The following is a 12,243-nucleotide window of genomic DNA, read 5'->3' on the forward strand; positions in this document are numbered from 1 at the left end:
AGTGCCACAGGACCATTTGTTGTTTTTTTCTGTAACAGACCAACTCGGCTACCCCCTGAAGCTAATGACAGATGATGTGGGAAAAGCTGAAGTAACCAATGCTTTTTTTTTGCCCGTCTTCACAGACAAAAGTCAGCTCCCAGACTGCTGCACTAGGCAACACAGTATGGGAAGGAGGAGGGAAGACCTCAGTGGAGAAAGAACAGGTTAAGAACTATTTAGAAAAGCTAAACATACACAAATCCACAGGTCTGGATTTAATGCATCTGAGGGTACTGAAGAAGTTGACAGAGCCTTTGGCCATTATCTTTGAAAACTTGCGATTGGGAGAGATCCCCGATGACTGGAAAAAGGCAAATATACCCCTTACTAAATCTCATCAATCCAAGAGGCTATAGAACATAGCCAGAAGAAGGGTGAGGATGTAGCTGGAAGGCACTGGATCTAGATCAGTGGTCAATCCTGACTCAGGCTCTCTGGAGAGACATCGACACTGCAACATTATTTTGAAATAACTAGCGCTATTCCAAAATAACTTAACGGACAGCAGGCAGTTATTTTGAAATAATGTCAAAATATAATCAAGCTGGAGGACTTCTTACTCCCATTCCTATAACCAGGGCTCGACAAATTATACAATCTACTCGCCCGCGGCGAGTATATTGTAACCCAGAAGAGCTGGGTTTGGGCAATCTGCGCATGCGCAGAATGATCTGCGCCTGCATAGATCGCCGGACAGCATGGCTGGTGAGCAGGGCTCGCCGTGGTTCAGCGAGCCCTGCCTATAACCCTCATTGTATGAGGAGTAAGGGAAGTGGGAGGAAGAGTGCTTTATTTCAAAATAAGTGCTCCCTATTTCAAAATAAGGTATTTCGAAATAAGCTATGCAATTGACGTACCTCAATTTGTGCAGCTTATTTTGCATTAAGCCCTGCTGTGTAGACGCTCCCTGGTGAGCTTGAGAAAGGAACTTCATCTCGTCTGTTTGGACTGTAAGCACTTGATCAGGCTCTTTCTTTCTGCACGTACAGCACCTAGCACAACAGGGATTGAACTCTGTGTGGGCCTTTAGGCACAGCAGTGATAACAAAAGAATAGACAATAAAAATACCAGGTCAGGAACTGTGTTGAGCCAACCCATGAACAAATAATTTTAATGGTTTTCAGCAGACCCATAGATTTCTTCTAGGAGCTCCACTGTCTCATCTCATTGAAGTTGGACAGATACAGTCAACACAACAAATATATGATACAACCCATCACAGCTGGATTAAAAAAATACACAAAAAATATAATACATAAAAAAAAGGGGGTTTTACATTGTGGACTGACGCAGCTCTACAAATGGTGACCATAACCCTGGTAAGCTTTACAAAGTCTTTAAAAAAATAAAACCGTACTTCATGTGAAATTCATAAATACCATGAGGGAGGAGGAGAGGAAAGGGACTGGTTATTAATGAAGAGTGTCTGGGTACCTGTTTAAGTCCCATTAGGGGAGAGCCAAGCACTTGACATCTGCTGCTGTCCTTTAGGGGTGAGCGACAGCCAGGCTAACGGGCAGCGCGCGTGTATTTGTGTCCGCAAACCAGAGGTCAGAGGGTGAGTGTGAACTCTGCAGCCAGGGAACGAGGCAGCGGATCTACTGCATGAGGCTCTGAGATTACAAGGGAAGCAGGTGGGAAGGCTGCAGGTGAAGGCTAAGAAACAAAACAGTCCAGTTTAAGAAGAGATTCTTTCAAACGGGGCTCCAGCCCAGTGGGGCTAAAACAATGGGGAAGGGGGGTTATATTGGGTGTTTATAAAGCCCAAGTCAGTTAGCGGAGTAACCGCCCCCCACCCTCACCTGAGTGAGGGGACTGGATCCTGCCCCAGGAGTGTATATAGCGTGCCCCTCGCTAGAAGGCAGGCTTAGGAAAGGGAAGGGGAGGGGGCATTGCAGTGTGTCTGCATGGGGGGGATGCTTGGAAAAGTGGAGGGCTGAACCTCAGTCCCAGAGTTTTAGATCTGTGAGTGAAAGAAATGAACATGCTACCTACTAACCACCCAGCCAGGGAGAGTCGCCTGGGATTATGAGGATTCAAGGTTCTCCCCCTCCCGAACCTCAAAGACGGCAGCTCCTCTTCCCATCAGTGACTCCAGCTGTTTCCCACCCCACCGCCGAAGCAGTCAGACGTCAGTGCGCTCCGCCTAGGAGAACCAGCCAGAGAAAGCTTGTGCCACTCTGGGGAACAGCTACTCTCCCAGCACTATCACCCACGCCAAGGGGGGCAGGGAGCCTGGGATATTTGCTCTATCCACCCGGGGAAACCACAGGTCAGAATAACTTGGGGGTGGAGGAGCTGCAGTCCTGGCGAGTCTCTATGCACCTTTGCTCTGAATTCCACATACTGTCAGTCCTGTTTGCCCCCAAGTGCTGCCGTGTACTGTCTGCAGCAAGGTATGTACCCGGAGTAATGCACTGGGCTTTGCCGTATTACGGCTCTGGCTCTGCGACCCACTGTCCTCTCAATGCTCCCACTGGCTCCTCGGGCTCCCACGGGCATGGGAGCATCCATCAAGACTCCCCGGGGAAGGGGGACGCCCCCCGGAAGCACCAGTCACAATGTTATTAGAATAGTTAATTATGTTGTACTAGAAAAACTTAGACCAACGCATACTGTAATTTCCTTCAAGGCATGGGAACCTGTATCCTCTTCACAATTCCCTCAATGCTCTTGACAGCTTCCCCATCACAAAAAACTCAGGCTGCCATACTGGATCCCCACACAGCAGCACCCATGGCCGCCATATTGGCTTTTCCCATGGCCGCTATATTGGATCCCCACACAGCAGCACCCATGGCCGCCATACTGGCTTTTCCCATGGCCGCTATATTGGATCCCCACACAGCAGCACCCATGGCCGCCATATTGGCTTTTCCCATGGCCGCTATATTGGATCCCCACACAGCAGCACCCATGGCCGCCATATTGGCTTTTCCCATGGCCACCATACTGGACTCTCAGACAGCGGTGCCTAGGGCCGCCATATTGGATTCAAAGGCCCATAGCTTGGCTACCTACCTACCTACACAATAACTGTGCACTTGGTACGAAGGCGGTGTCAGGGCCTCCAGCCAGGAGAACAACGTGCTAATCAATCCCTAGTCGAGCAGAGGGGAATAAAAAGGAAGAAGAGATGAGTCAAAACTGAAGATTCAGCCCCTTGAAAGCAAGGCCAGGTCCAGTTATGAAGCAATTAAACGTTAGTCTCCGTGACAGCCCCTTCCCCTCCCTTCTGCCTCCTCAGCCCATCACTGCTCTCACTCTCCTCCCAGGAGGGAGGGTGGGAGGAAGACAAGCCACTAACCCAGCTGTTCAGGAAGTAGTACAATGCAGTAGGACTCAAAGGTCTATGAGATTCCCACTTGGCCCCCTTCATGCAGCGCAGGCCCCGTTCTGAAGACAGAGAAAGGAAGAGAAGCCTGCAGACTGATGGGGGAGGAAGAGAGGACCCTAAGGACCATGCCCCCCCCGCTCTCCTTCCACTGCATCTATGCCACGTACACACACCAAACTCTTGAGATCTGCACAGTCGCCGTCTGCCCAATATGGCCAGTCTCTTCCCTCAGACACCATCTCAAAGACCCCACCCTCTCGCGCGCTCTTTGGGCCCCTTTCCAGAGATCTGGAGTCTCCAAGGAGACAGATATTTTCTAGCACTGAGGCCTCCTACTGCAGCAGCCTAGCTGGGATCAGACCTACAAGCTAATCTAGCCAGGCATCTAGGACCTCTGGACTGCAGCCATGAGGACGTGTACTAGCAAGCCCTTCCATTCACCTTCTTCATGGCAGAAATTTCTCTCTTGCTCCAGCCTCCTCCAGCCTCACTTGCCTTAGTGACGCCTCACTCCCTCTTGCAATAGTGCTCCCCCCCCCCGCAAATGAACCCCAGGTAGCTTCCCCGTTAGTAACAACGTTTTCCAAGGAAATCCTGAACTGCTCCATTTCCAGCACCAGGATAGGACCCCACAGTGGAAAAGCCACGTCCCTCATCCGGGACTGGACAGGACACAGAAGAGGCAGTTTAGTGGCAGAGGTGTGCTGGGAAGCAAATGGGACAAAGGAAACATTTAAACTGAAAAAAGTCAGACAGAAAAAACCTAAGAGGAAGAGGTGGGAAATTTACATATGAAAACTAGGGTGGGAAAAAGCGATGCTGTTGCCATTTCCCTATTACTGACTATTAAGCCATAAAAGAATACTTAGAGGAACAGTACTGAGTAAAAACACCCGGGCCTAAGCCCGGATGGTAGAGAGAGCCCAAACTCCTACCGACTTCAGCGGGAGGTAAGGACGTAGATCACCTTTTATTCCTGTTTGGTTTACAGTAGCACCCGGAGGCCTTGGCTGAGAGCAGGGCCCCACTGTGCTAGGTGCTGTACAGACACGTAGCACTGGGTCCCGATTTTTTGTTAAAAATACCCCCCTAAAGTCATTCCCAGCACTGCTAACCAACAGCCCGGGAGGTCAGGAAAAGTGGATGTTTTCCAAACCCATTTTGCATCTTTTTTGTTTTCCTGCCTCTGAACACACAATACACAAGTCAGTTTCACTTGGGTTCTAGTCACTTTCATAAGGCTGGGCTGCAAACCCCGCAGGAGCAGGAGAGCTCAACTCCGATTAAAGACACACTCTCTTTTTAAAAAAATACATATTCTAAAACTTAATGTTAAAAAATTATGGAAAAAAAATTTCCATTCAAGTTTTGACAACTCTCCCCGGGGCCTCTTTAAAATGCAAATCCTAAATTTTGGACCTTCAACAGTATCCCTTTAAGCTCTACCCAAATCACATCCCCACCTTCCCTCTTGTCACAGCCACGCGAGTCCATAGAGGTGTGTGGTTTACACCGTTGGTGGATCTGGTAAAGGGGGTTCACCAAGGGTAGGTTATAAGGTTCCACTGCGGTGAACAGGTAGACCCCACTCCATTGCCTGCTTTCCAGATTGTTCCCGTCTGCAACGGGGCTTGGCAGGGAACATTAATACCCTGCTAAACTAACCTTCAGGGTTTGGTCTAAGCTTTCCCTGCTTCTCTCCCATGAAGTGAGATGCAAAGCATCAGCAAGAGTTGCTTAAAGCTTCCAGTCGCTTGAGATGTTTGAGAACTTCCCGGGTTCTCCTACCCTTTTCCTAGCCCTGGGACTTCCCCAAGCAGCCTTGCTGGCACATAGCCCTCTTGGATTCTTGTCTGGGTACAGCTGTCTCCATAGCTTCCTAGATACTCTTCTCCAGTTGAGTCCCTTCCAGCCCCTCTGTTACCTTCTCATCCTCCCATCACCGGCTCCGACAAACAGCCACATCCCCTTCTCCCAACTGGTTCAATACACTCTCTAAAGTGATGCAGCCACACTCCCGTTACCTTCCCAACACTTGGGACACTGCCAGGGGACGAGCGTCCTATTCATGCCAGGCACATGGCTGCGGTGCCTCCATAGCCCTACCACCAGGGGACAGCACTGTAAGATCATTGCACTCCTGGGACAAATCCAGTATTCAGTGTCACTGCCATGATAACACCAGTCCCTATTCTCTCTCGCAACCGAGGACAGGGATGTTATGCAAAGAGCCAACCTGCGTCTCTGGAGGCGATGCTGGCTTTGCGCACACCTCCTTTTCCCTCGCCCATTTCCAGACCAGAGCACATCCTGCTGGATAAACCAGGCAGCATCCTCTTCCTCATCCCACTCCAAAAGGCCATTTTGGCACCACCCACTCAATTCCACTCGGCACGACCGAGCCAGGCAGAGCTGGCCGGGCACATGATCGTTGCTGTCTGAGCGAGGAGGAAGGGAGCGCGTCTGGGTATTAAGAAGGGGTTGTCGGTCTATGTGGCAGCATGCTGGGAAAGGCACATGGGTGGTGGGCCGCAGCGACGTCGATGGCCACGCCTTTCCCCTTTCAGCGACAGGTGACCCTCCCTCCTTTAGCTCACTGGTTTCTTTTTCTTCTTCTTTTTTTTTTTTTAAATTGTTCCTACGTAGAACACATCTTTGATTGTGAGTCAGTCTTTTTGGCTTTTCTTTTTTTCATTTTCAAAAGACTTCCACGGAGGCAGTCCCGCATGGTCAGCTTCTCTGGAAAGACCTTTTCCCCCCGTGCCCTGCCCATCTCACGGGCCTCTAGTCTTTGATCAACTTGTACACGTGGTGCTGGGCGCCATGCTCGCTGGTGGACACCTCAAAAACAAAGGCTATGCAGAGCAAGGTTTCCTGGGTATCCCTGTTGGTAACAACCTGAGTGGGTAGGAAAGAAAGCAGAGTCAAGGGAATGCAGAGATGGGTTCTATGTTGCCACGTAAGGCGCAGTTTTATCATGCGGATGATTTATTTGATAGAGCTGTATCCTCCAAGATCAATATCCACATGTATGGCTATGTACATACACACATGCCCTGACTCTCCATTGGTTTGTCCCTCGTGATGCGGCTTATCATAGAACCATAGAGCTGGAAGAGACCTCAGAAGGTCATCATGTCCAGCCCCCTGCTCTAGGCAGGACCAGTGCTTAAACCACTACAAAGTAGGTGAAATCTAGAGCTGGTGCAAATTCCAAACTTTTATTTTATGGGAACTTTTTGACACTGGAACAAAACCAAATCCACAATAACCTCCGCACTCTGGGTGTCCCTAATTGGAGAACCTGTGGTGCGGACCCTAGCGGGTGGAAGCATAAGCGGCTCTCCACCAGCTGGGGAAACGGCAGCACAGCGCTCTGCATGCGGCTTTTCCCGATGCTCCCACAGTGGCAGGGGATGGGTCCTAGGAATGGCAGGGGATGTGCAGCACTAAGTAAGTGCCTTGCCCCGTTTCCCTCCCTCCCTCCCTCCCTGCCCCATTTCTCTCACTCATCTGGCAAACCCGGTTTCCCAGGGTTAAAGAGATTCAAGTGCATTTTCAAAACTTCCTATGAAACACAAATTCCATTAAAAAAAGTAGTTTTGGGGAAATGTTTGACGTTTTATTTCAAAGCGAAATTTGTCTTTAGAAATTTATATTGTTTTTAAGTGTTTTTATATTTATGTTTTACATTAGCTCTGGTAATGACACGTAGGAGTCTATAATGGTGTGATGTTAAATTAGGATATGGCTTGACGTGTGTCCGATTTTACACTACTACAAGTCATGACACAATGTATAAATGATAAACTATAAAATTTCAAAACAAACACATCCAAAAGAAATTTCATTTTGAGAAATGTTATTAAAATCGACACCATTTCTACTGTACTTTACACACACACACTTTTGATGGATAAAATGTGTGTAAACAAAAAGAGATTGCACCCCCCCCAGTCCTCTCAAAAAAATCCCTGTGTGATTCTCCCTCTCCCCCAACTTTCCCCAAAAGGCCACCTTGACCCAAGATGTAACCTCTAAAAATTCCAGGTCCTAGCTGGTCTGATCAGCAGATGGCCTAAAAAAAAATCAGATCTTATGTTTTCAAAATGATTTTAGGTTCCCAACTTGAATCACCTTAAGCCAGCCTGATTTCCAGAGCGTGGGTGCTCAGCTCTGTCTGACAATCAGGGTTCTTTAACCCATTGCACGTGGTGCAGCCAGAATCACTAGTCACTTCTGAAAGTTTCGACCCTGGTCTGCAAGGGTGGCACACCTTCATCCTTAACCAGAGGGGAGAGGGTTTACACCCACATGCATCAAAGAGTGGTCGTGTGATGGGGTGTCATCACTCACAGTCACCTCCATGGTGAGCCTAGAAATGGAGCATGGAAGAAGGAAGGAAGAAAGTTCGGGTACCTGCAGGATGGTGAAATTCTCCAGGACGCTGTTCATCATGTACTTCTCTGGGAGGTGCTTGAGCTTGTGGATGAAGTTGATCATGTACTCGCACATGGGGGACCGATGGATTCGATACACGAACCGGCCGTTCTCCAGCCGTGCGTACTCTGTCTGCAGGAGAGCAGAGCCAGGTGCCCAGTGTTACAGCACGGTTAGCTCACGGCTGCTGTCAGAGCACGCGAGGGAGCGGACGGGAATACGAGCATGCAGGACAGAGGTAGCAAAGACAAGGAGATCCGTAGCAAGAGCCTAAGCAAATTGAGGAGGTTGGGGTGCTATCACCACTGACATTTACTAGCTCCATTGTGAGATACACTGCAGCAGTTTAAGGAACGTGCTGTTCTCCAGCTCTCTCCAATCACTCGTGCCTTTAGGCTGTTTGCTCTTTGGGGCTGGATGCTGTTAGCATCTGGCACCTTCCACCTGTGACACAGCACCACAGTGCCTATCATAAATAATAAGGCACAGATCTCTGTTAATTCAGCATTGAATCCCTAGAGAGATAAGTACCCTCCCATTTTATAGATGGAGAAACTGAGGTACACAGGGCAGTGACTTGACCAAATCACACCAAGTCCCAGTTGCAGGACTCTCTGTCCCCTGCTCTTGCCAAACTCGTTGTCTCCTTGGGTATGTCTAGACTACAGGCTTTTGTTGACAGATGGGGTGCCAAAGCTTCTGTCGACAAAGAACGTCTAGACTGCAAGCCGCTTTGTCGACGTGACCGCGTAGTCGCAAAGGACAGTGTAGATGCAATAATGCCTTCTGTCAACAGAACTCTGTCGACAAAAAGCGTTATTCCTCATAGAATGAGGTTTACACACGTTGACAAAACTGCTGAGTTCTGTCGATGTTATGTCGACAGATCTCAGTGGTAGTGTAGACGCAGGTATAGTTTTGTTGACAAAAGTCCACTTTTGTCGACAAAACCCTGTAGTCTAGACACACCCCTTGAGTCCAGATCCCCAGGAGGCCTGGCTCTCCGCCCTGTGCTCTAGCCACTAGACAGCACTCCCTCCCAGGTGTGGGACTCACCTCTACCTTCTCGACGACTTGTTTCCCAAAGGAGCACACCTTGGTGGAGACAGTGACAGTCATGTTCTCTGTGCTGCTGTACTGGCTGCTTACGCCATAGAAGGTCCCAGGACCGTCCTGGATCGTGCTGTTCAGATCCGCCTACAGTAGAGGGAGAGGGAAGGGGTTACCAGGAATCGAGCTAAGCTTTTTCTGGGGGCGGGAACATGGAGTTTTTGGGGCCAGAGACCTGGAGGTAAGAATCCCGGGTTTACAGAAATGCCATCTTACATAGAGCCCACGGGGCTTACCCACTGAATACAGCGAGCACTTCAGCCCCTCCTGAAATCAACCACTCTGGGGTAAGAGGCAGAAGCTGTTGAACAGTGTGCAACGAGCGTGCACCCTGGGTGAGGACAGGAAGCAGGGAACATTTTACAAACCTGGGCAACCCAGAACACACTGCCCCAGTCTGAACATGGCCAGGACACCAGAGCGAAGTACCTCTGCTCTTGCAGAGGGCGCTGTTCCCCGAGGGGCTGTGCCCATCTCAGAAGGACCCAGTTCGGGTAACCCCAACAGGTCAGAGGTAGGAGTCAGGCCTTCCTCCCCCAACGAAGAGATGTGTGGGGTTTGGTGTGTCTTGGTTTTTGAACTCACTCGTGCCACGCCGGTGCGTGTGTGTGTGTGGGGGGGGGGGGTGACAATTCGTGCAGCCAGCTCTTCCAAATGGATAGAGGGAGGAGAAGCTGGTGTCCTCCAGCTTCTCTCTGATATTCTAACTCGTTAATTCCCCGCAATGTGCCCCTTCCCAGCCCAGCAATGCATTACGTGTCCCTCCCCTCCCACCCCCATCAGCTCTGTCCTTCCTGCAGCTCCAGAGGTTTCTTTGCTCCTCTCTTGGGCCTGCGGTGGAGAGGGCATCTCTTCTCCCGGTTCCCAAGCTGGCAGGGGGTGCAATTCCAAGGGCAGAGAATGGACCGACCCACTGTTGGCAGGATATGGGACTGGAGCTGCTCCCTCCCTCCTGTGCCAATGGTACAAGCGGTGCCTGCTATTCCCCGGGATCAGCTGCAGCATGGGCCAGAAGCACATGACTGGGCATGAAAGGGCAGCACTGAAGATGGGACATCGCTGGGTTCAGAAGTGACAGAGGAAACAGCCCTCCCTTCCCCCAGGCACGGCACGGCACGGACTTGAGGGACGTGTGCCCCTCTCCCCACATCTCTAGTGGTGCTGGAAGATCTGCGTGTCTGTCCACGACTGCCAGGTGCCACCCTGGTTTCTGCCTGGGACCAACTTCCGGCTGGATTCCGATCACTGTACAAACAGGGCTGCCAGCTCCTGCCCGTCACGGTGCGCGGGAACATCTGGGAGGGGATCTAGAGGCCCAGCTGGGCATTGGGGTGGCGGGGAGCCTGCATGGTTCTTACCCAGAACTTGACAAGGAAGAAGGAGTTCTGGGGCCCTCTCTCATAGAGCTCCTTCAGGCCCCCCTTCTTCTCGGGGAACTTGTCATAGATCTGGCGGATGTCCACAGCCTCCAGCAGGGGGTCGCTGTAGGAGGGGTTCGTCTGCCCGATGTGCACGAAGAGGTGTTTGCTATACTGTAGAGGAAGCGGGAAGGGTCAGCGACACACAAGCAGCCAGCCCAGACGCATGCGCATCACGGGCCACGCCCCCCATGGGGATGCTGTGCCAGATGTCAAAACCCACCACCCCATCACCGCCTGGGCGAGGAGATCCCAGGGACCCTGGCTCGGCCTAGAATCGTTCCCCACTCGCCTCCGTTGCACAAGGGGACTGCAGTGGCCACTGAGGGACCCCAGCCATGTCCCTGAGCTGCAGTGCTTGGTGCTAACAGGCACAGGGAGAGGGAAATGCCCCCAGCCCCTCAGTCCGGAGGGAAGGGCAGGGGGGTTGGAACTCCCAGTGCCCACAGAGTTACCGTTTCAGCATCCCGCGGCACCTCCATGAACGCGGAGTACTCAAGGAGCCGGAGCTTAGTGGAGGCGATGGTGCGGTCCTGCCAGACGGGCACGGCCGAGGCAGCTGGCGGGAGAGGAGCCAGGGGCTCGTAACCTGGAAGGGAGATGGAGAGAGCATCCAGCAAGACAACCTACCATCCCTAGAGCATCTGGAGGCAGCTCAGGGAAATCGGTGCCCGCAAAGCAGGCGTGGAAAGAGACCTGGCAGGTCTGAGCAAGTTCAGCCACTCTCCCTCCTGTGCACTGGTCTGATTCTCAGCGCAGAGGCTGCCGTGACAGCTCGCACGTGGGCACCTGTTTCCATCCACAGCACTGTAAGTGCAGGGGTGGGGGACATCTGCAGTCTGGCTCTACGGCGTCCAACTCCTCGGGGGCTATTCCAGCGCCCACTAAGAGGTGGCAGATACCCACGTCTCTCTAGGTGGCCTCCCCATGAGCCACGCCATGTTAGCCTTGCTGGGAAGCTTCCCAAAGCATACAGCCCAGTCCCATCTCGGCCTGCACCCCCCCCCCAGTGCTGGCTCCCTTCACACACGGGAGACCCACATCAGCTCCACCCCGAGCGGCGTGATTAACCGCTCTGCTCTTTCTGTGAACACTGGAGTTACAACAGGCCTGTCCTGCCAGGGACATCCCCCACACTGCTATCCCTGCTAAGATGGCCAGCGCTAGGGACAGAGGCCGGCACGGATTTAAATTACACTCGTGCCCAGCACCGAACCCGACAGAGCACTGTAAACATGACTCTCTCCCCGCTTCCGAGGAGCCATGGTTCCCAGCCGAGGTGCACACGCTCCTGGGGGCACACAGAGGTTCTCCTGGGGGCACCGGAGCTCATGTGGATAGCTGCCTCATTTTACAACAGGCTACAGGAAAAGCCCGAGTGAAATCCGTACAAACTAACACTGTGTTCCGACCGCGACTTCTTTATACCGTGCTGCATACCACACAGGGAGATGTGAGCGCTATACACTACAGCCTCTGTACTCCAGGTCTCGCTAATTTGGGAACACGGGTGATATGGCCCCGGCAGGGGAGGCAGAAATGTCTCTGAGCGCTGCTGCGTCTCCTCCCCCAGCTGGGGGAACAGCAGTGCAGCAATGCACTTTGCCGGAGGGGCACAGTCTGGGAGCAGGAGACGACACGGAGCACCGTCTGCTGGGACACATCTGTGTTTTTACATCTGATTTTGTAGACAAATAGTTTTAAAACGAAGCGAAACACGGGCTCCACAAAACAAATCAGCCTCCTGAAAGAGGCCCCGCGGCTGGAAAGGCCGAGAACCACTGCCCCACAGGGAACGCTTGTCTTGGCTCACAGCCCTCCTGGGATCTGTTGTGGCTAATCAGATTACACGTGTGATGACGGACCCGTGCCTCTTGCTCCATAGGAAATAATGC

At 51.8% G+C, this 12,243-nt stretch overlaps 1 protein-coding gene across 4 annotated transcripts in view; it reads right to left on the reverse strand.

Annotated features, from left to right (window-relative positions):
- Positions 1–1,127: 1,127 nt before the first annotated feature.
- The window catches only part of TEAD3 (TEA domain transcription factor 3), a 62,793-nt gene continuing 51,677 nt past the window's right edge, over positions 1,128–12,243 (reverse strand). For all 4 annotated transcript variants that reach the window (XM_075909985.1, XM_075909987.1, XM_075909986.1 and 1 more), the window contains 5 exons: positions 10,804–10,937; positions 10,289–10,462; positions 8,877–9,017; positions 7,800–7,952; positions 1,128–6,278 (listed from right to left, as the gene is read on the reverse strand). In XM_075909985.1, the coding sequence (XP_075766100.1) occupies positions 6,165–6,278; positions 7,800–7,952; positions 8,877–9,017; positions 10,289–10,462; positions 10,804–10,937 (716 nt within the window). In that variant the 3' untranslated portion in view covers positions 1,128–6,164. The remainder of the gene's footprint in view (positions 6,279–7,799; positions 7,953–8,876; positions 9,018–10,288; positions 10,463–10,803; positions 10,938–12,243) is intronic.

The sequence above is a fragment of the Pelodiscus sinensis genome, chromosome 27, assembly GCF_049634645.1.
Source record: "Pelodiscus sinensis isolate JC-2024 chromosome 27, ASM4963464v1, whole genome shotgun sequence".
In the NCBI taxonomy this organism is placed as follows: Eukaryota; Metazoa; Chordata; order Testudines; family Trionychidae; genus Pelodiscus; species Pelodiscus sinensis.